General features: G+C 41.8%; 4 protein-coding genes across 6 annotated transcripts; 2 read left to right on the forward strand and 2 right to left on the reverse strand.

Moving 5' to 3' along the window:
* Nucleotides 1-2,269: 2,269 nt before the first annotated feature.
* Nucleotides 2,270-3,901, forward strand: cldn5a (claudin 5a). Its single transcript, XM_026999819.2, has one exon. The coding sequence runs from the start codon at nucleotides 2,502-2,504 to the stop codon at nucleotides 3,147-3,149; it is 648 nt and encodes a 215-aa protein (XP_026855620.1). The 5' UTR covers nucleotides 2,270-2,501; the 3' UTR covers nucleotides 3,150-3,901.
* Nucleotides 3,902-9,095: 5,194 nt separating this feature from the next.
* Nucleotides 9,096-17,398, reverse strand: cdc45 (CDC45 cell division cycle 45 homolog (S. cerevisiae)). Of its 2 annotated transcripts, XR_004775555.1 has the most exons (19): nucleotides 17,245-17,398; nucleotides 17,019-17,078; nucleotides 16,826-16,918; nucleotides 16,063-16,200; nucleotides 15,522-15,683; nucleotides 15,351-15,409; nucleotides 15,198-15,246; nucleotides 15,004-15,065; nucleotides 14,858-14,908; nucleotides 14,637-14,756; nucleotides 14,415-14,546; nucleotides 14,050-14,148; nucleotides 13,747-13,908; nucleotides 13,510-13,648; nucleotides 13,334-13,417; nucleotides 11,915-12,033; nucleotides 11,655-11,731; nucleotides 10,749-10,997; nucleotides 9,096-9,492 (listed from the first exon to the last, which is right to left on the reverse strand). XR_004775555.1 is itself a non-coding variant. In XM_026999793.2 (18 exons), the coding sequence occupies exons 1-18, from the start codon at nucleotides 17,293-17,295 to the stop codon at nucleotides 10,933-10,935; spliced, it is 1,722 nt and encodes a 573-aa protein (XP_026855594.2). In that variant the 5' UTR covers nucleotides 17,296-17,398; the 3' UTR covers nucleotides 10,501-10,932. The 2 variants fall into 2 exon arrangements, 1 of the variants encoding a protein (XP_026855594.2); XM_026999793.2 differs by lacking the exon at nucleotides 9,096-9,492 and having other exon boundaries at nucleotides 10,501-10,997.
* A 320-nt stretch (nucleotides 17,399-17,718) lies between these two features.
* ufd1l (ubiquitin recognition factor in ER associated degradation 1) lies at nucleotides 17,719-20,288 on the forward strand. Of its 2 annotated transcripts, none has more exons than XM_026999789.2 (12): nucleotides 17,719-17,828; nucleotides 18,054-18,204; nucleotides 18,354-18,386; nucleotides 18,498-18,619; nucleotides 18,752-18,882; nucleotides 18,969-19,041; nucleotides 19,127-19,195; nucleotides 19,349-19,417; nucleotides 19,512-19,559; nucleotides 19,711-19,799; nucleotides 19,880-19,961; nucleotides 20,165-20,288. In XM_026999789.2, the coding sequence occupies exons 1-12, from the start codon at nucleotides 17,826-17,828 to the stop codon at nucleotides 20,237-20,239; spliced, it is 945 nt and encodes a 314-aa protein (XP_026855590.1). In that variant the 5' UTR covers nucleotides 17,719-17,825; the 3' UTR covers nucleotides 20,240-20,288. The 2 variants fall into 2 exon arrangements, with proteins under 2 accessions (XP_026855590.1, XP_026855591.1); XM_026999790.2 differs by having other exon boundaries at nucleotides 18,075-18,204.
* An 833-nt stretch (nucleotides 20,289-21,121) lies between these two features.
* ciao1 (cytosolic iron-sulfur assembly component 1) lies at nucleotides 21,122-24,308 on the reverse strand. The gene is made up of 7 exons (XM_026999788.2): nucleotides 24,070-24,308; nucleotides 23,798-23,946; nucleotides 23,591-23,702; nucleotides 23,411-23,499; nucleotides 23,074-23,263; nucleotides 22,892-22,973; nucleotides 21,122-22,788 (listed from the first exon to the last, which is right to left on the reverse strand). The coding sequence occupies exons 1-7, from the start codon at nucleotides 24,206-24,208 to the stop codon at nucleotides 22,554-22,556; spliced, it is 996 nt and encodes a 331-aa protein (XP_026855589.1). The 5' UTR covers nucleotides 24,209-24,308; the 3' UTR covers nucleotides 21,122-22,553.
* Between the last annotated feature and the right edge of the window lie 510 nt (nucleotides 24,309-24,818).

Raw genomic sequence — 24,818 nt, forward strand, 5'->3', positions numbered from 1 at the left:
ATTATAGTGTGGCATTCTAGTGTGACACCCTTCTGATTCTTGCTGTATGTCAGTACATTCTCCTAAAATTAATATTCTTCATTGGCCCTACAGCATCAAGGGAAAACACCATAACAGGTTTTGTTTAGCAAGATAAAAATGCTAAACTTTCTGAACCACTTTACAAAAATATAGAAGCATATATGATCTTATATATTCTGTGTATTGAAACAATTTAGCCCTTGCACTGTAAAAGTGTAAATCCTTGAAACACAAACCCATATTCAGAGTAAATATGTCTGTGGATATTCCAAATATAACTTAATTAACTCCTTAATCAAAAACATTTCTAATCCTCTCTTTTCTTGCTGTTCAATGTCTCATAGCAATTCTAGCTTTATTTGTAAAGCTAGCTGTGGTCTGTAATCACGTTCTGCACTGCTTTGGCTGGTGCGGGATCAATAAAACATAGTGGGTGGGCATGTTTTAGTCATATTTTGAAAACCATATTAAGGCCCCCCCAACCCTTCTCCCCACAGCTAGAGGCCTCCCCGCAGGGCGGGTCCTTTATGCCTCCCTGCGTGGGTCTCCGCTACTCCAGTGACACCAAGTTGTCTTGAGCTTATCAGGAATTCTTCGTGCTAAACAACAATCGGGGCGGCACAGACGCAGTTTTTCTGTTTTCACTGGTTACTCACTGAAGGGTTTGGTGCATCATGCATTTGCCGTGGATAACAATACAATACGATCTGTGAAATTTCCTCCAAAAGAAAAACAGTAGCCAGCATAGATGTTTAGAGTTAATAAAACTGAAAATGTTTCCCTATAATCAATACGTGATTTTTTGATATGTAATTAAATAAAAGGTTCAAATTAGGCTCATAAACGTTACACCATCAGCTGTCAAGACAAAAACAGCTAAGATAATTGAATGAGATATTACAACATTACATCTGTGCATTTAAACCACATATAGGCTTGCAATCATACTGGATTACATCGAAATACATCACCCCTACACTATACTGCCCTGCTGTCAGTTTCTATATTTATATACTTCTGTATTTTTCTGTATTTTTGCATTTGCATTTGCATTTCTGCATTTTTGCATTTCTGCATTTCTCTATGCACCCCTGTTTCTCTTCCTCAGTTTGGACAGAGCACTCTCCACCATTTCACTGCACGTTATACTGTGTATGACTATGTATGTGACGAATAAACCGAACTTGACTTGAACTTGACTTGACTTGACTATTGTTTATGTTTAATGTATATAGTGTAATTACAATCAATTCTTTACTCTTTTATTTATATTATTATTTATCTTTATATTTTAGATATCCTACCCTTATCTTATTCTGAGTTGTCAAAACATTTCACTGCTATTTGTACCCTGTGTGACTATGTGACAAATAACCTTTGACTTGATTTCATTTGATTCGGAGACAATGACGCAAGTTAAAGAAAAATAGCCTTTGTTGCTGGGGTGGTGGGGCAGAGAGAATATAGTAGACGATACGGATGAAATGTAATTATTAAAATATTTAGTAGCCTAGAAACTGTCCCTTAAACTATATTTCATTAGCCGTTATTATTTTTATTGCAGTAGTTTATAAGTGGTAATATCGTACCTCAGTGAACGTCTATTTATTACTATAGGTCTGTGCCAAGACTAATAGCATTTAACAATGTTCGATTAAAAGATTTGCTTCACGCTATGCTTTACTCTCAGAAGGCTGCGTTTTTCCCACTTACATTGGAATGAGCGCTCAAGCAAAATTGTTCAACCTGTTGAGAAACTGTAAAGTTAGAAACAAATTCTGGAACCTAAGGACACAGAGGTCCACACACTGCAACGTGTTTCGTAAAGCAAATATTATTTCAGTCAAAGTGTTCGTGTGAAAGAAACTGTAAGTAAGAAAATAAGTAACGAAGTAAAAACTCGAATCCCGCTAAGTACTCTCTAATAAATGTATTTTGTCATTTTACATTTTTTATTTTATTTTAGCACACCTAAAAGTGATCTCAGTGAACTTCAGCAACATAAAGCAAATTTAAGGAGTAAATTAAACCGTTTATTCACGTTAAGGTTTTGTGTAATAATAAAGTACGCAACAAGTCCTAGCAGCTTCCCGCTGTACCTCTGCTTTTCTTTCACTATCAGAGTGCACAGCTTCCCTCTCTTCCCATTGGCGGAGAGCAGATGCGACGCTGCGTGATTGGATGAAAGTTCTGCCCCGGGCTTTGGAGGCGCGGCGGGGCCCTCCTCTTATCGCACCGTCGCACGCGCCTGTTACCCTTCTGCCACTCGCTGCCTCGTACAGAAAGTCCGTTAGTCGGCGCGAGTCATAACGTGACGATGTACACATGAGCGACACCTCCGTTTGCTTTTGCTCGCAGAAAAAAACAACAAAACACCGCAACGCGGACTGAAGCTCAAAGAGAAGTCTGCCCGTGCTGAAAAGTGGATTGTTTCACAGCTATCCGATTTACAGGGACAGATATTTTTTTAACGAAAGAAAATGGCCTCCGCGGGTCTGGAAATTTTGGGTTTAGCGTTGTGCGTTATTGGCACGTTGCTGGAAATGATCGCGTGCGGACTGCCGACGTGGAAGGTAACCGCGTTCATTGAGGCGAACATCGTGGTGGCGCAGACCATCTGGGACGGACTGTGGATGTCCTGCGCGGTGCAGAGCACGGGGCAGATGCAGTGCAAGATTCACGATTCCATGCTCGCGCTCACCCATGACCTCCAAGCCGCGCGGGCTCTCACCGTCATCTCCTCCGTGCTGTGCGTAATCGGGCTCATGGTGGCGATCGCCGGTGCCCAGTGCACCAACTGCATCCGGACAGATAGCGTAAAAGCGCGCGTCGTCAACGTGGCTGGGGTGATCTACATCGTCAGTGGGGTATTCGTGCTCGTCCCTCTGTGCTGGATGGCCAACAACATCATTTCGGACTTCTACAACCCGCAGGTGCCCACAGCCAAGAAGCGCGAGATCGGGGCCGCGCTGTACATCGGTTGGGCGGCCACGGCGCTTCTTCTCCTGGGAGGATCGATGCTGTGCTGCTCCTGTCCGTCCACGGGCGCCACGGGCTACTCCGTAAATTATGCTCCCACAAAAAGAGCCACGTCTAACGGGGACTATGACAAGCGGAATTACGTGTAAATGTGTATTTGGTAACCCTCTTGTAGATTTTCCAACTAAACGTAAATGTAAACGACTTACTGTCTTTTTTTACGCATCACGGACGCTACCGAGTGGCACACCATGGACTTGTTTCTACTGTTTCAGAAATGCGCATTTTGGAAGATTAAAACAGACAACAGCACCGCTAATTTTAGGTACCTTGCATTCAATCTAAGCCACAATCATTCACATGATTTAAACTTTAGCTGAGTCGACCAGAGTTGTTTATCCGAATGTTTTATTATGTTTTTATTTTTTACTGTATTATTATTCGTTTAATTGTCTTGGAGGGTTAGCGGTGACGGTGTAGTTATTATATAGGCTAGATGTATTCGGGAATCTGATTCTGCACAGGGCTAATTTACAGATATTACTTATTCACGCCGCCATGGATGCAGGCGGAGAAGGCAGAGTTTCATGGCTGCTTTTAATTTACCAGCAACCGTTCAGCTGCTCGACATCCAGATGAATAGGAGGTGTCGGTAGCACCTGGTCTATAGTCCAAACCTAGCAGGGAGCAATTTACCTTTCAGTTTGGAAATATTTTTGATGGACGACTGTTGTCGGTGTCGTATATTGCTGAGTCATCACTTTATACGAGCCTTTACCGATACCAAAAGCTGTCTGCAGTAGGCTACGTCTAGTTTGGCTGAAACATCTATTTTTGTAACTTTTAAAACGTGTCTGTGTGTTCCGAATTTTGTTTTGAATAAACACTGATGGCGATGTTACAGGTGTGATCATTTATTCTGGGAAATACACCATGGCCATTGTCAACACAGCAATAGAAACCACAATCATTCTGAAATGTTCTTACAAGTTGGGCAGCCTATTTGAAAAAGGCATTCTGTTACTCTACCTCCCACAGAACTTACGGCTACTGTCCAAAGGCCCACTTGGGAAGTGTTTGTCTTCTGGCAGTGCCTTTCACTTCTACCGTCATCCCACAACCCGTAACCGCCCCCTCACCTCCCCGCCCCTAAACCACACACACACACACACACACACACACACACACACACACACACACACACACACACACACACACACACACACACACACACACAAGCATTACTTTCCGACAACAGATTGTCCTCGCGTGATTGCTTGACCGTCACGAGTCTTAATTAGACTAGCAAAAACTGAAGTGGGGTTTCGCTTCGGTTGGCGCACAATTAGGGCCCAGATTTTTTTTGCCCCTCGATATAACGCTTGGCTGCGTTAGTTCACAGAAAAACATCATTGTAGAATTTATTGGATTGGATTATTTAGATGAAAATTAACTGTAATTTAAAAAAAAACAGTGGATAGATTTCTCAAACAGAAGAAATCTTAAAATTAGCAAGACCTTTTTGCTCATTACACTTTTGTAGACATCCAAAGATTTGTCGGTCTGTTGTTCGTCCAAAGCACGCTGAGCGCACCAAACCACCCCATAGACAATGAACTCTCACATGTTCCGGCGTTTACAAAATGATCCACATTCATTTTTGTTCAATCCCTGACATTTTAAGATGAGCAGCAGGTTGGTTTTAAATCAGCCTTAAGTCTGCCTGTGCCCCTCATGTTTTAAGTCCAGATTCCTTGTGGATTTTCTTCTCTTTCTGTAACTCAGGCCACATGAATATAAAGAGGGAAATTACAACGAAAGTGGAAATAGGAGCAGTAAGACTGAGTAAACATACAGTGAAAATAGAGGGCTCTCCTCTCAGTCGCCGCACTGGCTGTAGTTTATGGGTGTGTTGACAATGCTGCATCCCCCCGCTTCGGCACTATAGTTTCTGGCACAATGGAGCCTATCCGAATATCCCCTGGCCCAGACGGGCTCTTTCAGCTTCCATTGTGGGATTGTTAGTTCCAGTCACCCTGTTGAGGGAGAGGAGGTTATGAGGCAGACTAAGGGGTGTGTGTGTGTGTGTGTGTGTGTGCGTGTGTGTTATGGGCTGGGGTGTGTATCAGAACACTGGGGGAGGGGATGGGGGTTTTAAAGGACCCTCATTCCGCCGCAAACAGAGGAGCACAGGGGCAGCCACGACGTCATTAAAAAACCTTCGTCATGGCAACCAGAAAGTTGCCTGGTGACGGGACCCCATAATGTGGTCATATGGACGAAGACAATGAGGCCCCCGTTGGCTGACATTCCAAGACACAGAGGGGGAGAGAGAGAGAGAGAGAGAGAGAGAGAGAGAGAGAGAGAGAGAGAGAGAGAGAGAAAAGGGTGAGATTAAAGTGGACTAAAGTGTATAGACTGCATTTTATCTTTTACTTATTGATTGAACACATGCACACACAAATAAGTATAAATAATTACTTCGCATTGTGAGTGTACTCTAAAACCTTCAGTAGGGATATCCTCAAGTAGGAGACCATAGATATCATACGAGACGTATAGGTTTAGTGACAGTTTTGTTAGCCTAGTTTTTCACTTGGATTAAGCACACAGCAAAACATTTTGATTTAAATGTCTCTGTACTTTCAGAATGCTAACCAGTTAATTAAACCTTAACTTCTGGTCATTCTCTATATATATTTATGGACACGGTAGCAATATATGGGTGGCTTTTACATCACACACACACACACACACACACACACACACACACACACACACACACACACACACACACACACACACACACACACACACACACACACACACACACACACACACAGCTTTGTGGTGGCACGTCACTCTCTCATGACGCTTACTGGCCTTTGCCCTCTAGGAGTCAGAGGTTACATCCCCTCTTCCCAAGGCTGAACATTTGTTATAAAATATATAAATATATAAATAATGCCCTCCGACAACCAATACCCGGTGCCTTCAGATTTGCCTTTATCTTGAGTGGAACATGTTAAGGTGGGGTAGCAGCATGTGTGAATGTCCTCAGGTTAAGCAGGTGAACTGTATGACTTGTGGCTTTGGCTTTAGAAAATGGATTAAGCTCACGAGTATTTGTAATTAAGCCCAACAGGTGTAGGTCCGTGTCATATGAAGCTGTGTTACAGTGCAGGACAATAGATCTGCTTATAAGTCGAATGGAAAGGAAACAGGAAGGAAGTTAATAAGGAGGGGCAGAGAATAAATGGTTGTGTGTATGGTTCGGTAGACGAGGAGGTGGAGTTTCACGTTTGTGGCACAGGACACCAGTATATCAGGAAACACGGAAGGTCTCCAAGTATACATCACGGTAATCGTGGCTTATCATGGCATGGTTCAACCTTGATTTTGTTTTATGTTTGAGGTCTGTACTCTCAGCTCTTTATCAGCCCACAAGTTTAATCTATATAACACCTTTCACAGAAAAAAAGAAGACAGAATCCATTTATTTTGTCTCAAATGCACCTATCTGTAAAATCAAAAACAGTAGAGAATACAGATGATGTTCTTCTTGAACGGAAGTAACCAATCCCTAATATTTCCTAGGCATGCTTCAAACAGAGACGCTGTAGAGTCAGAGCAGAGCATGGTGATGTGTTCCCCTGTAAACACACCTGATTTAACCTGTCACCAGCTTTAGCAAGTGTTACAGGACGGAACTCACAAAACTGTGCTAGACTCCGGTCCCAAAGGGCTGCAAGGTTAAACTACAAACATTTTAGAGCATGACAAACATGAGGAAAAAAAGACATTGCTTATCAAACTAAGAAGCAATGTAAAATCACCTTTCCGGATGCGTTGTCCGGTACTGCAGTACCGGCCCATATTAGCCATGAAGTGATAAAGAGAGTGACCCAGTTCACTGCTCAGAACCAAGGTCTGGATCCAGGGTCCAGGCAGTGTTCTGCTGGGAACGTGGAGCACTTAAAGGACTCATGAAGGCATATCAGATTTGCCTTTTCCTTAAGCCCACCCCCCACTGAGAAACAGTCCCAGTGTGCAGCCCTGCAACAGAGACAGGTCTTACATGAGCGTGACCTCATTGTAATACAGATGTGCTCTCTTCCCATGGCTCCACCCCCTGCTCCCTCACACACACACTCTCTCTCTCACACACACACACGCACACACAGAAAGCTGTTCTCAGTGGGGACTGAGTTTGAATTGACTGCACCTCATCACTCACAGCCCTGCACTACCCACTTCATCACTAATGTGACCATGCTTAAGAAACAACATATACTTTTCAGTGTTATGAAGTACATATATGCCCTCCAGAATTATTAGTACTCTTGGTTCAAAATAAGGAAGAAATAAGGTATAGGAAAAATGACTTTGTTGTTTAAATGCTTCATTTTATACTTAAGACCTGTGGGGAATTATTTAACTGCAAACTACTAGCATAAGCAATACTGTAAGATGGAGGTGGTTGGGGATTACACTACAGATATAATATTCTTAAGCATCGTTGTAAATGGAAGAGTTCTCCCAGATTACAACCACACCAAGGACCATGAGCATTATGGATGCCCTCTGTAACACCTAAAATATTTTTAACATTATGATACTTTTTGGGGCTTGTGTAATGCTTGGTTTAGCTCTATTGAGGGCAACATTCTCAAACTTCTCAAACACCTCTCTCAAAGTTAACCAATAAATCCGAATTCACAGTGCAGGACTTAAGGGGATAACAAATACAACGGTCAAAACCAAGGTATCCCAAAAACCAGATAAATATTACACCCCACCATAAATGTTTATTAGTGAATCATTCTTAACACTTTTAAGAGTTTTTTTAAATGATTATTATTACCACTGTTCCTAAGCCCTTTTCACATCAAGCTTAAAGGCTAGTCTTCAGAACAAAAGACATGCATTTTCAGGGAAAAGGCACTGTTTATGAGCAAAGACCTTTTGTTATCAACTTCTTGAGAAAATTGGCAAGTACAGTTCCATTCCACTGTAATGTATCAAGTTTTCTGTTACAAAACAGTTCAAGGACAGGCCACCACTGTTTGCCATATTTTAAAAGTCGGATCAGCATTCTTGAGCTCATAATTTTCAGCACTTTTGTGGGTGGTCGCTGTGGACAAGGCCGCCTGATAAAGGCCATAAATGTAAAAATGAACCGCCCCATTTTCTTCCTCACCAAAAGAGATGCCGTAAGTGGCTGAAAAATTTCTGAAAACATAAGACGCGAAGCCGGCACAGGCTCTTCCCGCAACGTGGTCATACAAGACTGGAGGAGGCTGCGTTTGAGCTGCTTCTCAGTACACACAGGCGACCCGGTGTGATTTACCACACACAGGTAACATCTATTGTCTCAAATCCCCCAGTCCAGCTAATCCTATAGATAATATCAGACCACTCAAGGGCACAGTAAAAGAAAGGAGTCAAAAGTAACTAGAAAACAAGTTACCAGTTGCTCTAAATAAGATAAAGAAACAACAGATACCTTGTTGGGGGAAAGAGTAATCTATGCTAAAACTACTTTCAAGAACTATGAGTAGTCCTAAGAGGTCCTAAACTGTATCGTTCGTAAAGGTACTCCAAAAGGAATGGGCCGATCGTAAAACAAGGTTCTGTGGGTCCACACCTAATGTTTGTACAGCACGACTGCGAACCCCAAATCCCTTTCTGGAGCAGTGGTGTGGTGGAAGTGCCTGTGAGGAACACAGCAGCAAGATCGTGTACGGGCAAGAGAAGACACGCAGAGAAAGGAGAAGAGACAGACGAGAGAAGAGATGCAGAGAGAAGAGACTCTGCTGAGGCCGGGAAAAGTGGATACTTGCCACGTTGAGGATGAAGTACAGCTTTAATAGACAGTTTAATAATCGCAGTGGCCAGTACTAAAGATTTACTGATGTGCTGTGAATCACATGACCATGATTTATCCAGGTGAAAGTTCCCCCCAAAATAAGGATGTGAAAACAAGTGTGTGTGTATATATATATATATATATATATATATATATATATATATATATATATATATATATATATATATATATATATATATATATGTACACACACATTCTGGTGACATGCTCAGAATCCCACCAGTTCTCGTCTAGGTTACATGTGTTGGCAGTAACATTTTTTTTCATCTGAATCCAATCAGACAGGTTCCATTTGAGGCTATTTACATCAAGCTGTAGTCGTCCTTCTGAACGCCTGCTCAAGTAAACAGATTCTTGGCGAGTGCCACAATACTACAGTGAGCTGCAAAAAAGCAGAGATTTGCCTCAAGGTCCAGTTCAGGAGTGCAGTACGTTGTCATCCATCATCAGCCAAAGGAGGATGGGCCCCCGCCCTTTGAGTCTTGGTTCCTTTCAAGGTTTCTTCCTCGTGCTCTAGGGAGTTTTTCCTAGCCACCGTGAACCTTGGCTTGCTCACTGGGGGCTTGGACTTCAACATTTGCAAAGCTGCCTTGCGACTACAACTGTTGGGAAAAAAAAGCACTGTATAAATAAATTTGACTTGACTTTAAAGCTTGTATATTTCATTTTGACGTGTGCCAAAGAGAGAATGTGAGAACGCCTGAGGTACAGCAAGTGAGAGATGGGAGCTTTTACCACCCGCAGAAAAAGGATAAATGCTTATTTGGGCCATTCAACGATAATAACCTACAACATAAACACCTCACCCAGTCATTAGCAGAGTGGGGGAGGGCACTTCCTTCACTGTGTACATGCAGCTAATTTGATGCCGCTTTTCAACTTTGGTACAAAGGCCTAGCTTTAAACTCCATTCACTTATGTTGGAAAAGTCTCCCATGACATTTGGACACACAGGTTACAAGTGATAAAAGAAATGTATGCAAATGGCTCCAGCATGCTTTTAATAGGGGGAAGCTAGTCCATTCCAAGCGTTGCCGCAGCGCACGGCTTTAACTGCAGGTTAGCGGTCCTGTACACCGTGCTACCTGCATGTGCACGTAGTCTGATGCGTGGCTTGGCGAGCAGGCGCACCTCGTGCTTGAAAGAAACATTTGTGTATCAGCGGCACAGAATCAGCCAGCAGGTGCCGATTCTCGCACCTGAAATATTATGCTGTGCCATTTACCGTTATGCAGCCAAAATTTATTTTTTATTTGCCCTATTAAATATTGACTTAATGTGAAATTCCCTCACCAAACATAAAAAAAACCCAAACTTAAAAAAAAAAAAAGGGTGGATCCAGTCATTTCCTTTTGACCCCCTGTAACCAAGGTTTTGCAAACTACAGCCTTTTGACCCCCTGTAACCAAGGAGGTTTTGCATACAGCCTTTTGACTCGTTCTAGCTTGGTTGTTTTCTTCTCCTTAGTTTCTGCTAGTGCTTTTCACCAGCAAGTGCTCATTAGTGCAAGTCTTAATCCCCAAACACAACCAAGCAACTCCACGTCTTAAAGCAATTTGTGAGATTAAAAAAGAGCTAGCACCCGACAACAAATAGAAGACACTTTTCGGTTAAGTTAATAAAACTAAACATTTAATTACTGACTTCATGAAGGTCACACACAAAAACAAAACACATTAATGCTACAACACAATTAAAAGGCTATACAGTATAAATACACATGCAGAATCTTAGGAGTCCATGGGAAGCCCGTTTGACTGGAAATCACATGACGAACACCCGCAGTTCTCACTAAACACAGACCGACGCTCTAAACTGAATTTGGCACCAAACTGACTAGAAACATGGCAAGTCTCACATTTGTTCTCAAGGAGTGCAAAATTCCATTCCTGGAGGGTCTCTGTGTGTGAACAAGCTTTTCTGCGAGTCAGGCCAACTCTGGGAATTGTGACGCAGGCATACACAGTCATGTGTGTCCAAGTTCCTGGCAATTTGTTGGTTGTGTGTTGTTTGAGTAGCACTCCCAACATGCACTGGGGGCGTTATGACAGAAGGGTGATGAGGGCGTCGAGAAACTTGCTTCTGTCCTCCATCTTTAGCTCGATAACTAAAGACAGACAAACAGAGTGAACACATTGATGTTGCACAACTCCAGCATGAACTTGATTTTGCTTTTCAAGTATGTCCATACACATTTACATTTAGCTTCACGGCATTTAGGAGATGCTCTTACCCAGGTGCCCAAGGTTGTCAGAGCAGAATTTATATCTTGAGGAATGGCATTTAGCACCAAACTGACCAAAGCCATGAGAAGCCTACCAGGGTGTCTGCATGTGTGTATTTGATTTGTGTGTTTTGGTTTTGTTCAAAAGGTCAGCATGACAAATTGTTAACGGAAGGCACTATATCAGTAAAGCGTTTGGCAAACCCCTAACCTGACACACAACCAACAACTCCCATCTACGCAAAACATATTGCTACTATATTCTTTTCTAATTCAAACTATTCAGCATTCACATGATCTCATTAGTTTCACGTGACAACCAAGAGCATGGCGTTGGATTAGCAAATATGTTTACTACCAAAGTTTAATCCAAGCAATTAACCCAAACTGTGCCAAGTGTGCATACAGGTGCACAATTCCCCTCTCACGGCGGCAGTCTAAACTAAGAGCAAGTCTGCCACCTGGTGGTTTACATCTGAGCCGTCACTGAAAGTCAAAGAAAGCGATTTTAAAAGAGCCTTGTCTGTGGTAGGAACTCACTTGATGTGTCGAAGTGATCATGCAGAGCCCTTGAGCTTGTGCTTTCAGCAGCCTTCTCAAAGGCCCTGCCAAAGAAGCTTGGTACAGACATAGATGGTGTCATTGACACGTATACAAAACACATGCAGAGGTGCACACACACACACACACACACACACACACACACACACACACACACACACACACACACACACACACACACACACACACACACACACACACACACACACACACACACACACACACACACACACACTTACTTTTTCTTGTCAGAGGTCTCAGACTCCGGTGGAATGCCCAAGACAATCACTGTGCCTTTATCCACATCCCTGGGAGCAGCCATGATGAGGGGTAACACTTTACAGCGCTTATTCCGAGTCTAACAAACAAAATTTAGACCAGCGATCATCTCTACAATTATAGATAAGAGAATTAAAAGATAACAAATCTTAATTCTGGTGAGAAACACAAGACTAATGTTAAAGATAAATTGGGATTCATGTATTAGTTCACCAGTAGTTACTCTATTAAAGCTTATTAAATCAGACTGCTTCAGACCAAAACATACTGCTATAATAATTATCCATTTTTCAGCAAGGGAGCGTTTTTGTACTCATGCTGGCAATTTAAAATTCAGTGGGCATCATGTAGAGCAGCATTTTTATTCCATGCAATACTTAACATCAAATTCCTCCGTGTTTGGTTTACCTAACTAATGCGTTTACACATGCGTGTCCAGGAGAAGGATCTCACTTTCTACTGGGGAATAGGTCACATCTACCAGTCTCTTTGTTTAATTTGCATATACCACAGCATTTTTTTTGCAAGATATAAAAACTGCTATAACTGCTTCTAGCAGTGTTCTGAAAGCTACAAGTAGGAGTTAATTAGTTGGTCTTGTTGCATTTTGTGTGGCCAAAAACTAATGCAATGTTTTCTATAGTATACATATTTAATGCTCCATCGATTAGACTGATTGTATAAAAGGAATGGTTAAATACAGGTCAGGCCATAGAAAATGTGTGACAGTAATGACAGAAAGCAAAAGAATTAAATAATGATGATTTAAAGCCCAGTTATTGCATTAATATCGTTTATCTGGTCAAGGCCAATATCAATTAGTATCATCGCTAAAAAGCAGCAGTGGTCACATACCTTGCATCAAAAACAGTACTACACAAACACTGTGGGTATTAGTGAAGGTTTAAGATAATTGTGCAGTTAAATTAAATTCCAGGTTTTGACACACAATTTTTACAAATCCTCTGGCCCGCAGATTTGCTGTATTTTGATTAGCAGTCTGTAGATGAACAGACTTTTCTTTTAATCATGTTAACGGTTTTCCTGGATGAGAGCATCTAACATTTACATTTGACGCATTTGGTAATGTTGACTACGACTACTGAGAGAAGACTTTCCTAAATACTTGTGAGAAGTAGCTGAACTGAGGCACACAACCAAAAGTCCTGTTTCAAAGAAGCCCAGCTACTGCAGCCTCACACACCATGGCTTTATTTAGTTAAATGGTCTTTGTGAGAAAGCTTCAGTCCCTAATACACATGCAACCATCTCCCATTAAACCTCTGACTGAGGTACTCACCCATTAACGACACAAGTAACAGAGACCATGCTCAAACTCCACCTCCCCCCAAGGTGTACTAAGCTTCTGCTGTACTTACAGAGCAGACAAAGGCCTTGAGCAGGTATTTGCAGAGCAGAGACAGGGCCAGGGGCTTGGAGAACAGCTTTACATCTGGAGTACCCTAAAATGTCAGAACCAATGCAGTAGAACCGCATCAAGATAACATCCCATCAAAACAAAACGTGAGCCAAGTGAATGTGGGCGTGCCCTCACCTCCAGTAAATGGCAGTAGAGGAACGGTCCTTGTGAGAGGAGGAGATTGGTGCAGATGCAGCTGGCGACTGTCTGCTGAATGGCCTTGAGTTTCTTCTTTGCCAGATCAATTCCCACATGCAGCCTCTCTATATTACTCCTACATGTATTAAAACAAACAAACAACAAAACATTGCCATAGCAGATATAATGCTGAGGGTCTTTTAAAGTGGTGTGCACGTGGGTGTTTGGTCCCACCTTGAGAGGCAGTCCAGGGCTTTGATGAAGTTGTCCGTGGCACACTCCTCCTTCTCCACGTTCTCCAGCAGGGCAGCGGCCGCATGTACCACGTCGCTGGCCAAGAAGCGGTTCTTGAAGCCAAAGTGCACGCTGAACGTCTGCACACGGATGTCCTTCATCCTGGTTCCCGCGCGAAGGTGTCCAGCGGGAGCCAAAGAACCAACGAAAAGCCACTTATAAAAGGGTCGAATGGACGTACGTGCGAGGTCAGAAGGGGTCTGGAAGCGTCCCTTCAGACGAGGGCACCTGCACTGCTCTTACCCAAACTTGTTCGAGGACTCCTCGATGACCTCACGCAGGTTCTCCTTGACCGAGATGTCCATGGAGTTAAACTTCTGCCGCACCTGTTTAAGTGGGAGACTGAGAGGACCCAGAGCAGATCAACCGGCTGCTTTTAAACGGATTGTGGGAAACAGCATGATCAGACTGATGGACGGCTACTGCCTTAACTCTGAGCTAATTTGTGCAATTCCTTCCATCAGACTGAACCATGTTTTAAGATTGTGTTGAATCAGTAACTTAATCATTACAATCAGTGCCAGAACAGACATCCTATACAGAATGAACAAACTCCCACACCCCTTCCCATCTCATTCACGGAAAATGGAGAGAGAATGCATGCTCACCCCATGTCTGCCAGGAACTCCTGCAGTTTCTTCTGGCCATTGATAGACCAGAGCTTAAAGTTGCAGGAGGTGTAGCAGGAGTTGCAGATGCTCTCGTATAGACTCCAGTGCTGGTACAAGGCCAGCCTCAAACTAAGGCATGCCGTTAAGGAATTCACACGCTAGACAAAAAGATCCATTATTATAATATATCATCTAGAACACACAGACTGGGCAGGATACTCATATTCAAAGGAGATGCGAATGCAGTCGATGGAAAGCGAATTCTCCTCATCCTCGTTGCGATGATTGTGGCGAGAGACGTGTCGCTGCAAAGCGACTATATCAGTTACATACTTCATACTGCCAAAGACAAAGAGTTTGAACTGACTGTTGGCAGTTAAGTCTGAACAAACACATGCACATTTTCAACAAGTCAGGGCTGAAGGCCAAAGGCTCCTTACTGTGTGATTTTGTCGTGAACCCACTGGTCAGTGAGCCCGATGATGCTCCACCTGCCAACACAGAAGTCCCATCATTCCATCCGCAGATTCGCGGCAAATATACTCACACCTACACCTAGTGTACACTACTAATGCACGAAACCTACCAAAGCATGTCTTTGGTGTCCTTAGTCATCACCCATGCCAGCTCAAACATAAACATAGCAGCCTGCAAAAAAAGGAAGAGCTGGTAGATATCAACAGAGCGAGACATACACTCATCAAACATGATTTATAAAGGGCAGAGTAAGTGATATAACAATCACGTACAATCCACCAGAGTAATCACTCAGATACTCACCGAGGTTCCGTGGTACTCATACTGCTCGTAGTCGAACAGGATCTCTCTCCTGCAAACACACGCACCTCTGTGGGACGCGTCGCCCAGAACATGCTGTATGTGCTAACGCTATGATACTACGAACGGGAATTTTACTGCCGTATCGTGACTGACCTGCGAGCCTCCCACTCTCTCCGGGCGCGCTGCCGCTCGATCCTCCTCTCCAAGGCAGCCTGAGAGCAGCGCAGGGCAAAAACGTCAGACTCGAACAAACTCGCCAGACTCGAACAGTGGGGAGCGACCGAGGGATTTATCCCATGCTGAGACCAGAAAGAGAAAACCTGCCTCGTCAAAACGCCGACGCTTCCCAGATGGCTCGGCGCCACCGTCACTCTCATTCCCAGAATCGTCTCTGTTGCCTTCCTCGTCCTCATCTTCGTCGTCATGGAAAATGTCCTCGTAGGAGGGCACACCGAGGTCATCATCTTGTTTGATGAGCAACTTAATCTGAAGGTGAAAAATGACTTTAGCAGCTGCGTTCACACATAGATAAACTGTAACTATAAATGTTAATGTACCTGTAGTTATGCGACCTTCAGCATTGATGGAACATTGATATATATCATTTTTATTGTGTACAGCATTTGCAAAATCATTGTCACCTTGGAAAGAAATCTATCCAGTGGGTAGAGGTAGGGTTATGAGTGTGCTTTTGTAAGTTATTTCTTTTTAATGAACTGTATCTGTATTGATTATAAAAGGACCAGAACATACGTGACACTTCAGCAGTACTGGGGTACAAAACATCTTCCCCAAGGGGACAATAAAATGACCTTAATTCAATAAAAGGGATTCTGACAACTAAGAATATTATAAGAATGCCTACCTGAGTGTCATTGTAGATGTTAACCACATCAACAGGCCTATGAGTATCACAGATGAAAAAGATGGAGTCCTCCTCTGGCTGCAGGGTCTCCAACAGGTCCACATTTGCCCCACAGTTAATTAGGACAAAATACTGGTACTGGACAAGTGTGAACACAAATGGAAACATACAAAGGATTTATTTGAGCATACAGCCAAGGCAATTTGACTGGATAACTTTGCTGGTTACTATACTAGCATGCCAGATGTCGGCCTACGAGAAGAAAAATTCTGAACCCTACATATGCTGGGTGGTGGGCATTCCTTTAATCCACAATGACGTTCCAGTACTTAGCTGAATAGGTGTGCTATATGGCAACAACATATGTTGCTTGAAGACATTGTCATGATGTCCAATAATGTAGTGTGATAACACCAGATTTTTTAAAAAAGGTTTTGTAGACAGAATGCACCAGCAAAACAGCAGTTCAGTACATCTTATCAGCTGCGTCGTTCTGCAGCTTAATGCGATGGTGTGAAGCCATTGTCTGTTGTTTACAGGCCCTCTAACTGTTTTTTAGTAAATTATGCCTTTGGTTAGAATTCTAGAAGTACTGAAATCATCCATGGTATGCTAAGAAACACATACTCTGACACTTAATTGCAATAAAGGTCATAATGACAGCAGCTACTTTGCCATCAAGCAAGTAGAGACCATCAAGCTTTGCGCACTTTGGCAGTCAGACTCCTACTAGGCTTAAGTTGCCATGTAAAACAGGAAACACCTGCTCCTTATGTTCTAAAAAGGCAGTGCCAAGGTTCTCCCATCCCGTCACAGGAACCAGAGTGTACTGGACCTGGTCGCAGTGGAACAACGCCTACAAAGAAATGATTAAACAACATAGTTAAAAGAAGCCTGCTAGCCCAAGTTACTCCAGTATCTCCCTTACCCCCTTCATATCTCGCAAAAACACCAACCTGCAGAATTTTACATGCACACAGCGCATCGATGTCCAACGACACCAGGAGAACCACTCTCTGAAAGTGGAGAATAGTGAACATCAGAGGACAAATCCAATGAGAAAGGCCTGTGTGACCCAAACCACCACAGGCAATAAGCTGAGGTAACCTAGCAAACGACACCAGCTAGGTTAAGTAGCGAGCAAGCCGTTACCTAGCTCAATAAAATGGGCTATGCACTCACCTGATTGACGACAATATCATAAAATTCTTTTCGAATATCTGTCACGAACATTTTAAAATATATTTATCAACAGTAAATTTAAAACATAGGTTATAAAAGTTCGTAGGACCAAGTAGTTCAGCTCAACGGAAGTTTCGTGCTGCGACTGGCGCCAAATTCGTTCGTGAAAGAGTGGGCGGGTCTTTCCTACAGTAGCCAATAGATGAAGACTCTGCGTGACAGCTAATCAACCTGGAACCCATCACATACGAACAGAGGAAGCACACTGACCAATCCTATACACTCTAGTTTTAAGTCGTTTATCGTCTTTGCACATTTTAATTTATTGATGTTTTTTCACTGTATTGTAATGATAATAGATTAAGAATAAAAACTAAACACACACTGATTATGATTCTTACGAATTTACATTGTAATTATGCGGGGGTTTTTTTTAGCAATCTGGTTGGCTGGTTGGCATCACGACCGAGCTGATTGGTCTTCGGGGTTTGTTGTAGTGCAGATCTTTGTCTTTTGGACTTTTCCGTGTTGAGTATTTTCGGCACACTGGAGCTCTAAGCTTAAGCAAATACACAGACGACATGGTAGGAAATCAACATCTAATTACCTCAGCAATATATCCAGTCACAATGTAATGAACTGTGTTATTTTCGCACCAAAACGAGCTAGCCAGTTTAGGCTAAGATAGCACCAAGACTACTGGAAATGTGCCCAGTCACTGTCAGACCTTTTACTGGTTAAAAGCTGTTAATTATCCCTCTGCCGTCGGGCTTCATGCGAGATGAATGTCTGTGTGTATGTTATTAAAGCACCGTCGCTCTCGTCTCCAGTTCTTCAACATGTTCGACCACCCGATGCCCCGGGCCTTCCAGAACCGCTTCTCCACGCAGTACCGCTGCTACTCCGTGTCCATGCTGGCGGGGCCCAACGATCGGTCAGACGTGGAGAAAGGCGGAAAAAGTAATCGGGACACGTTTTGCTCATTTTGTCTCTCGTCGCCGAGTTATATTACATGTTTTGGATGGTTAATATTACAGGATGAGATGCTGCGTAGCAACCCTTCTAAAATCAAGATACGAATTGTACTCAATCGTTTCTTTCTCTTCCAGTTATAATGCCCCCCTCCGCACTGGATCAGCTAAGTAAGCGCTTAGTTGACGTCTAAATCATGACTACTACCACAGAAATCACTTGATCGATTAGATGACTGATTGATTGATTAAATCTCTGGTCCTTCGTATACCCTGAAACAGGTAGACTTAACATCACGTATCCCATGCTATTCAAACTGACCAATAAGAACTCAGACAGAATGACTCACTGTGGTGTGCTGGAGTTTGTGGCCGATGAAGGGATCTGTTACCTACCCCACTGGGTAAGAGACAATTCAACTACTAGTGCTGATGGCAGAAACAAATAATATCAACTTCATTATAAAGACTAATATTAGGTAAATGTGCATAATTAGTTTTGTGACATATGGATCTGATTATGATCTTTGCCACAGATGATGCAAAACTTGTTACTGGAAGAAGGAGGCTTGGTCCAAGTTGAGAGTGTCAATCTCATGGTGGCAACATACTCTAAATTTCAGCCCCAAAGCCCAGACTTCCTAGATATCACAAACCCTAAAGCTGTGTAAGTTATATGCAGAGTCACCCAAAAGAAATTAACTACGTTGTATGTAGCTTTTTGTCAAATGAATGGTATGTTTTTCTCTTTAGATTAGAGAATGCATTGAGAAACTTTGCCTGTTTGACTACAGGGGATGTAATTGCCATCAACTACAATGAAAAGGTGTGCAGTTTGCAGTAGTCAGTCCAGTTTGTTTTAATCTAACAAAAGTAACAGTTTAACTAAACCTGACATTTCTGTGTTTTAGATCTATGAGCTACGTGTCATGGAGACCAAACCAGATAAAGCAGTATCCATTATTGAATGTGATATGAATGTAAGGTTTTTTTCTGACATGTTTATTTTACTATTCATTAACATGTATTGCGTTTAACTATCATGTTTCCAAAATTAGTCTGATCATGCAACGCAGTTACATTTGTGTTCTCTCTCAATTTTATTGTATTATTATATTTTCTGTCTCTCTTAGGTGGACTTTGATGCTCCACTTGGTTACAAAGAACCTGAGAGACCCACACAGCACCACGAGGAACCAGCTGTATGTTTTCAGACATTTACACTGATTATCAAATAGATTTATGATTTTTAATGAATAAATTAAACTGAACAGAAGTTCTGTTGGCCTGTTAAAGGAGGAAGAGTCAGACCCCAGTAACTATGAGATGGATATTGGATTTAGAGTAAGTAGAAAGCATCCACACTTTCCATATTCTTATAAATCCATTTATTTACTCATGTCTCAGTTAATTTTTCCCTTCGTTGTGGAATTGCAGGTCGTGAGGTAACCTGAAGTACTGAAAATTCTTTGTTCTCTCCCTTGATTCCACACAGGCATTCACGGGCTCAGGGAATCGTCTTGATGGGAAGAAGAAAGGCATCGAACCCAGCCCTGCTCCCATCGGCCCCAGTGACATCAAACGGTGAGGACGCTTTCCCCATTGGCCGCCCAGCCTCTGAGGACCTTCCCTTGAGTCATGGTGTCATGTTCACATTTAAACAGGGGAATTCCTAATTATGACTTCAAGATTGGAAAGATTACTTTCATCAGGAACTCCAGACCACAGCCTCGCAAAACAGAGGAGGTACCAGAAATGCCTTCAAATGCATTTCTTTTATGTTTGCTAGCTCACAATTTGAATGTTTATCACCTCTCATGACAATTCTCCATTGTAAGTTAGTAATGGCGGTTGTCCCTTGCAAGAACGTTGTGGTAAAAATGAAACAAATCTTCTGACTATCTGGTGACGTTTGTTTCTTGTTCACTAGACTGTTTTTGTGTGTGCAGGATGACTCGGTCAGCAGCTTCATCGCGTTCTCGGGCGAGGGTCAGTCCTTGCGCAAAAAGGGCAGGAAGCCTTAATCTCACACACTCACCAGCATCATGCAATAAACGCATCTGGCAAACTGCTCTTCACGTGTTCTTCCTTTTTGTAACTAAGAAGTTCAATGATCAATGATTCCCTAAGGACTGCAATTTATTGACAACAGATTTTACCCCTGAATTTGAAAACTGACATTCTTTTATAGGTGAGAAGCAGTGATTACACTGTGCTTTAAATTTGTTTTGGTTTGAATGAAGCCAATCCTGTTCTTATTATGTATTTTTACTACATTTTATTCTGAACTCTTTCAGTGCTGATGAATGAATAGAGCCTTTCTTTAAGACTTCATCTTAGAATTAGACTAAAACCATTGGTGGCATGTTCATACTGGTGCCTACTTGTAAAGATGGTATTATGGTCAAATAATATTTTATCAGAATGTTCCATCTTCTAGTGTATTACTAAGACATAGACTGTCACTAGGGGGACTATAAAAAGTAGACAGGGGGGTGCAGAACCACAAATTGGTTATGTTGGACTCTAAACTGCTGTACTGTATTAGGATCTTCTATGAGTAAATGACAAAGCACTTTTATTGTGTCTGCTAAATGCCATAAATGTACATGTAATGCAAATTTATTAGTTTTATTTACAGGATCAATAACAATTGCCTTCAGAGCTTAGCTGGCCAAATAATCTTATTTCTCTCCATTCAGCTGTTCCTTATAAATAAAATAAATTTTAAAAAATGTAACAAGTATAAAAGATTTTCACAGTCAAAAAAATCCACTACTTCACTACACTTTTCAGTAGTTCTGATGAATTCAGTGAATACTTTTCTGAAGATCAAGGCAGATGTGCAATCAATGTGGGAATCCTGTCTAGATTTCCACAAGAACTAGACACTTTAAATTCTGACAGATGTTTAAAAAATTTTTTTTTTAATTAGACTTAAAAGCAAAGTAATTTAAATCAGTTTTGGTGGTGGGGTGGGAAACTGATTCATGTCAAATTATAGCATGCTTGCCATAGACAGGCATGGCAAAAAAAAACAGGAGCATAACTATCAGTTCTGTTTGGACACCATACAAAAGATAAAATAGAAAGCAAATGTTCTGTATGCCAGCTGCTCATGCACCTCTGTGAAGTAGTTGTACACGCTGAGAAGCAGTCTGACCGTTACGTGCACAGCATGGACATAATCGACCAATTGTGGCAAGCGAGAAGGCGGAACCTGTAGAGAACGGTCAAAGCCAGTGGAATTCAACTTTGGATCTCAAATCCAAATGTGATCCTGGAGTTTGTAACCCCTTATAGCTGATCATATGATTAATGTAACTGGTCACAACTGACACAACTAGGTAAAGAACGGGTGGAATTCCTTCAGGATTTGGACCTTGAGGACTGATTTGAATACCTCTCATCAAAGCAATGCAAAAAGTTGAAATGACATGTGAACATAAAAGCCAAATCTCAGACATTTTAGAAATCCCCACAAAACACACGTGTTAGATCCCAAAACAAGACATGTCCAGGGAAAAAGATGACATATGTTCACCCCAGTATCACTCAAGCCCATGTTAGCCTGCTTTTTGGACATGGATTTACAAAATTCAGAATGGTTTATAAAAAGGTGTGAACACTAAATGCTCTTCACCACCACCACAATGTAACCCAAACCAGTCTTGTACCCTGCTGCTTGATCACATATATTTTATTTTAGCTGTAGAAATTTATATTACATTTGCTTCAGTTGTGATTAAGAAAGTGAAGTTGGAGACTACCTTTTAAACTTCTTGGACAACATCTACAAACGCTGTTTACGGTTCAAGAGAGAAAAAGAATGTTCCTGAAACAAAGTGGTAAGTACAACACACAAAACCAAAGACCATTTAATACTTTAAAAAATGAACAAATATTTAGCATTAGATGCACGACTGGTCAAATGTTTCAGGGCACATGGTTTGGAGCCATTTTAAAACTATTTTCTATTACTTAATATCCTTGGGTGGATTATTCATAACATTTTTCATGCTCATGAACAAAAGGTTTGATTCACTTTTGGTGTATTAAAATGTGTATTTCTGTAAATGTGTGAAAATGAAGTTATGTGGTGTAAAATATTGTTAGTTATGAATCATAACTCATTTCTAACAAGTGCACTCAAACATTTGATGAGCAGTGCCACAAGGCTGTAAAACAAACCTAAACATAAAAACATCACTAATTCAGCAGGCAACATGACTCTCTGAACCTGCTTTCTGCTGTCACCAAAGGTAAAATTCAGTGCTTTCTAAATCCCATGCAGACCTTTAAATGCTCGTCCTGTTGACAGAATGATCTCTTGATGGGTTACGCATCTGACTGGTAGTTCCAGATAGCAATTTCTCCATTGTCACTGCACGTGGCCAGCAGACCCGCTTCTTTAGGATGCCACGCCACACAGTTCACATCCTGGTTATGGGCCTTAGGCACGTGGGCAGACAGATAGAACGCTGGGTGTCTGGGGTCGGCAGCTGCATCTTCCTTAAAAACACGAACTCCATCGTCCCCACATGCTGTCGCCAAGGCACCAGTCAAATGACACCTATGTACAGAAAGGTAAAAAATACTCAATGGACAATAAGTGCAATGCATCTTCCACTTTAACTCTGTTACTTATGGCAGACTCTAAAGGCAAGAAAGCTTACCAAGAAACATCATACACTGTTCGACCATGAAATCCAGACAAGGTACAAACACACTTCCATGCGCCATCTGTAGAATCTTCATCTGCAGCAAAGACAATTTTTAAAACTGTGATACTTAAGAAATCAGACACACACATGCACCTGCATGCAAGCACATTCTTTTCACTGTTATTCACCCTCACCTGATGTGCACTCCTTCCATATTTTTACAGTACGATCATCACTGCAGGAGGCCAATCTCTGTCCCTCAGGGTCAAAGGAAAGGCTCCAGACAGTTGAAGTATGTCCCTCTAAGGTTGCCCGACACTCCCAGTCATCATCTTCTTCTTTATAAATACATACCTTGTTGTCATAACTGGCTGAAGCCAGGAGCTGTAGGAATGCAAGGTTTTCAGTTTCATCCTCCAAAACATCATACCTGAGTATCTGGATTGAGTTCACTTTAACTGTATTAACGACTGCTGCAGACAAAGCAACACTGATTAAGAGAAACAGATGAGTAAAGGAAAGAGGTCTTACCTCTTGTGTGGGATGCCAGACTACATGTTTTACATCTTGTGTGTGTGAATTCACCACACTCACACACTCATACTCATCTTCCTCATCCACTAGAGAGAGAAAAAAGATTTAGTAAAAAGAAAAGCAGCACATTTTAGCCCTTTATTTCTAAGTGCACTTGAATATATTGTCTACACAGACCTTCCCAAATCCAGACACTCTTATCTCTGCTGCATGTTGCTAGTAAGTGGCCAGAGGAGGCCCAGGCGACACACTTCACTTCATTCTCATGTCCTTCTAACACTGTAAGGCACTGGAAAGGGGAAAAAGAAACGAATACGAGGTCTCGTCTTATTGTATTAGATGAACAAAACAACAGGATCGTTTGAAGTAAAACGTATATGACACCTCAAAATCGTCATTCGTCATTTTCCAAATACACGTGGTGGCATCAAAGCTTGCGGACGCGAGGTAGTGCCCACAGGGAGACCAGGCGACCTTCCTGACCGTGCGCTGGTGTCCATCCGACAGTGCACACTTGCACACCCAGTCGTCTCCTGTGCCAACAGGTCATGCATGAACCACACAGCGACGCGTAAAACGGTTCCTGTGCCAGCGCATTGGCTTTGGACCATGACACACGAATGCTATCAAAGATCGCAGCGGGCAAGCGGGTTTACCTTCCTTCCCCCAAATCCTCACAGCTCGGTCTCCACCGCAGGAGGCCAGCAGCGCGCCCAGCGGGTGCCATGCCACGTACCAGCAGCGCGACTCCGGGTGAGCGCTGAGCCTGTGGAGGATGGCCAACGTGTCCTTCATTTCAGCCTAACTCAGAAACACGGAGCAGAGAGTATAGCCGACTCAGTGATCCGTAGTCACAGGATGAAGATGGCTGAAGATGACAGATATTTCGACTTCCTGCGCTTTTCTTCATCGCTAGAAATGAGGGGGGGGGGGGCGGGAGGTCTGAGACTGTAGCGCCCCCCGCTGGACAGGGTGAACGAAGGAATGGATTTTATATATATATATATATATATATATATATATATATATATATATATATATATAAATATATATATAAATATAGTATTTATTCATATATATATATATATATATATAAATATAGTATTTATTCATATATATATATATAAAAATATAGTATTTATTCATATATATATATATATATATATATAAATATAGTATTTATTCATATATATATATATATAAATATAGTATTTATTCATATATATATATATATATATATATAAATATAGTATTTATTCATATATATATATATAAAAATATAGTATTTATTCATATATATATATATATATATATATATATATATATATATATATATATATATATATATATATATATATATATATAACACAAACAATTAGCAAATGTTTTACCGTAATATGTGACA

The sequence above is a fragment of the Electrophorus electricus genome, chromosome 23 (assembly GCF_013358815.1).
Source record: "Electrophorus electricus isolate fEleEle1 chromosome 23, fEleEle1.pri, whole genome shotgun sequence".
Classification (NCBI taxonomy): domain Eukaryota; kingdom Metazoa; phylum Chordata; class Actinopteri; order Gymnotiformes; family Gymnotidae; genus Electrophorus; species Electrophorus electricus.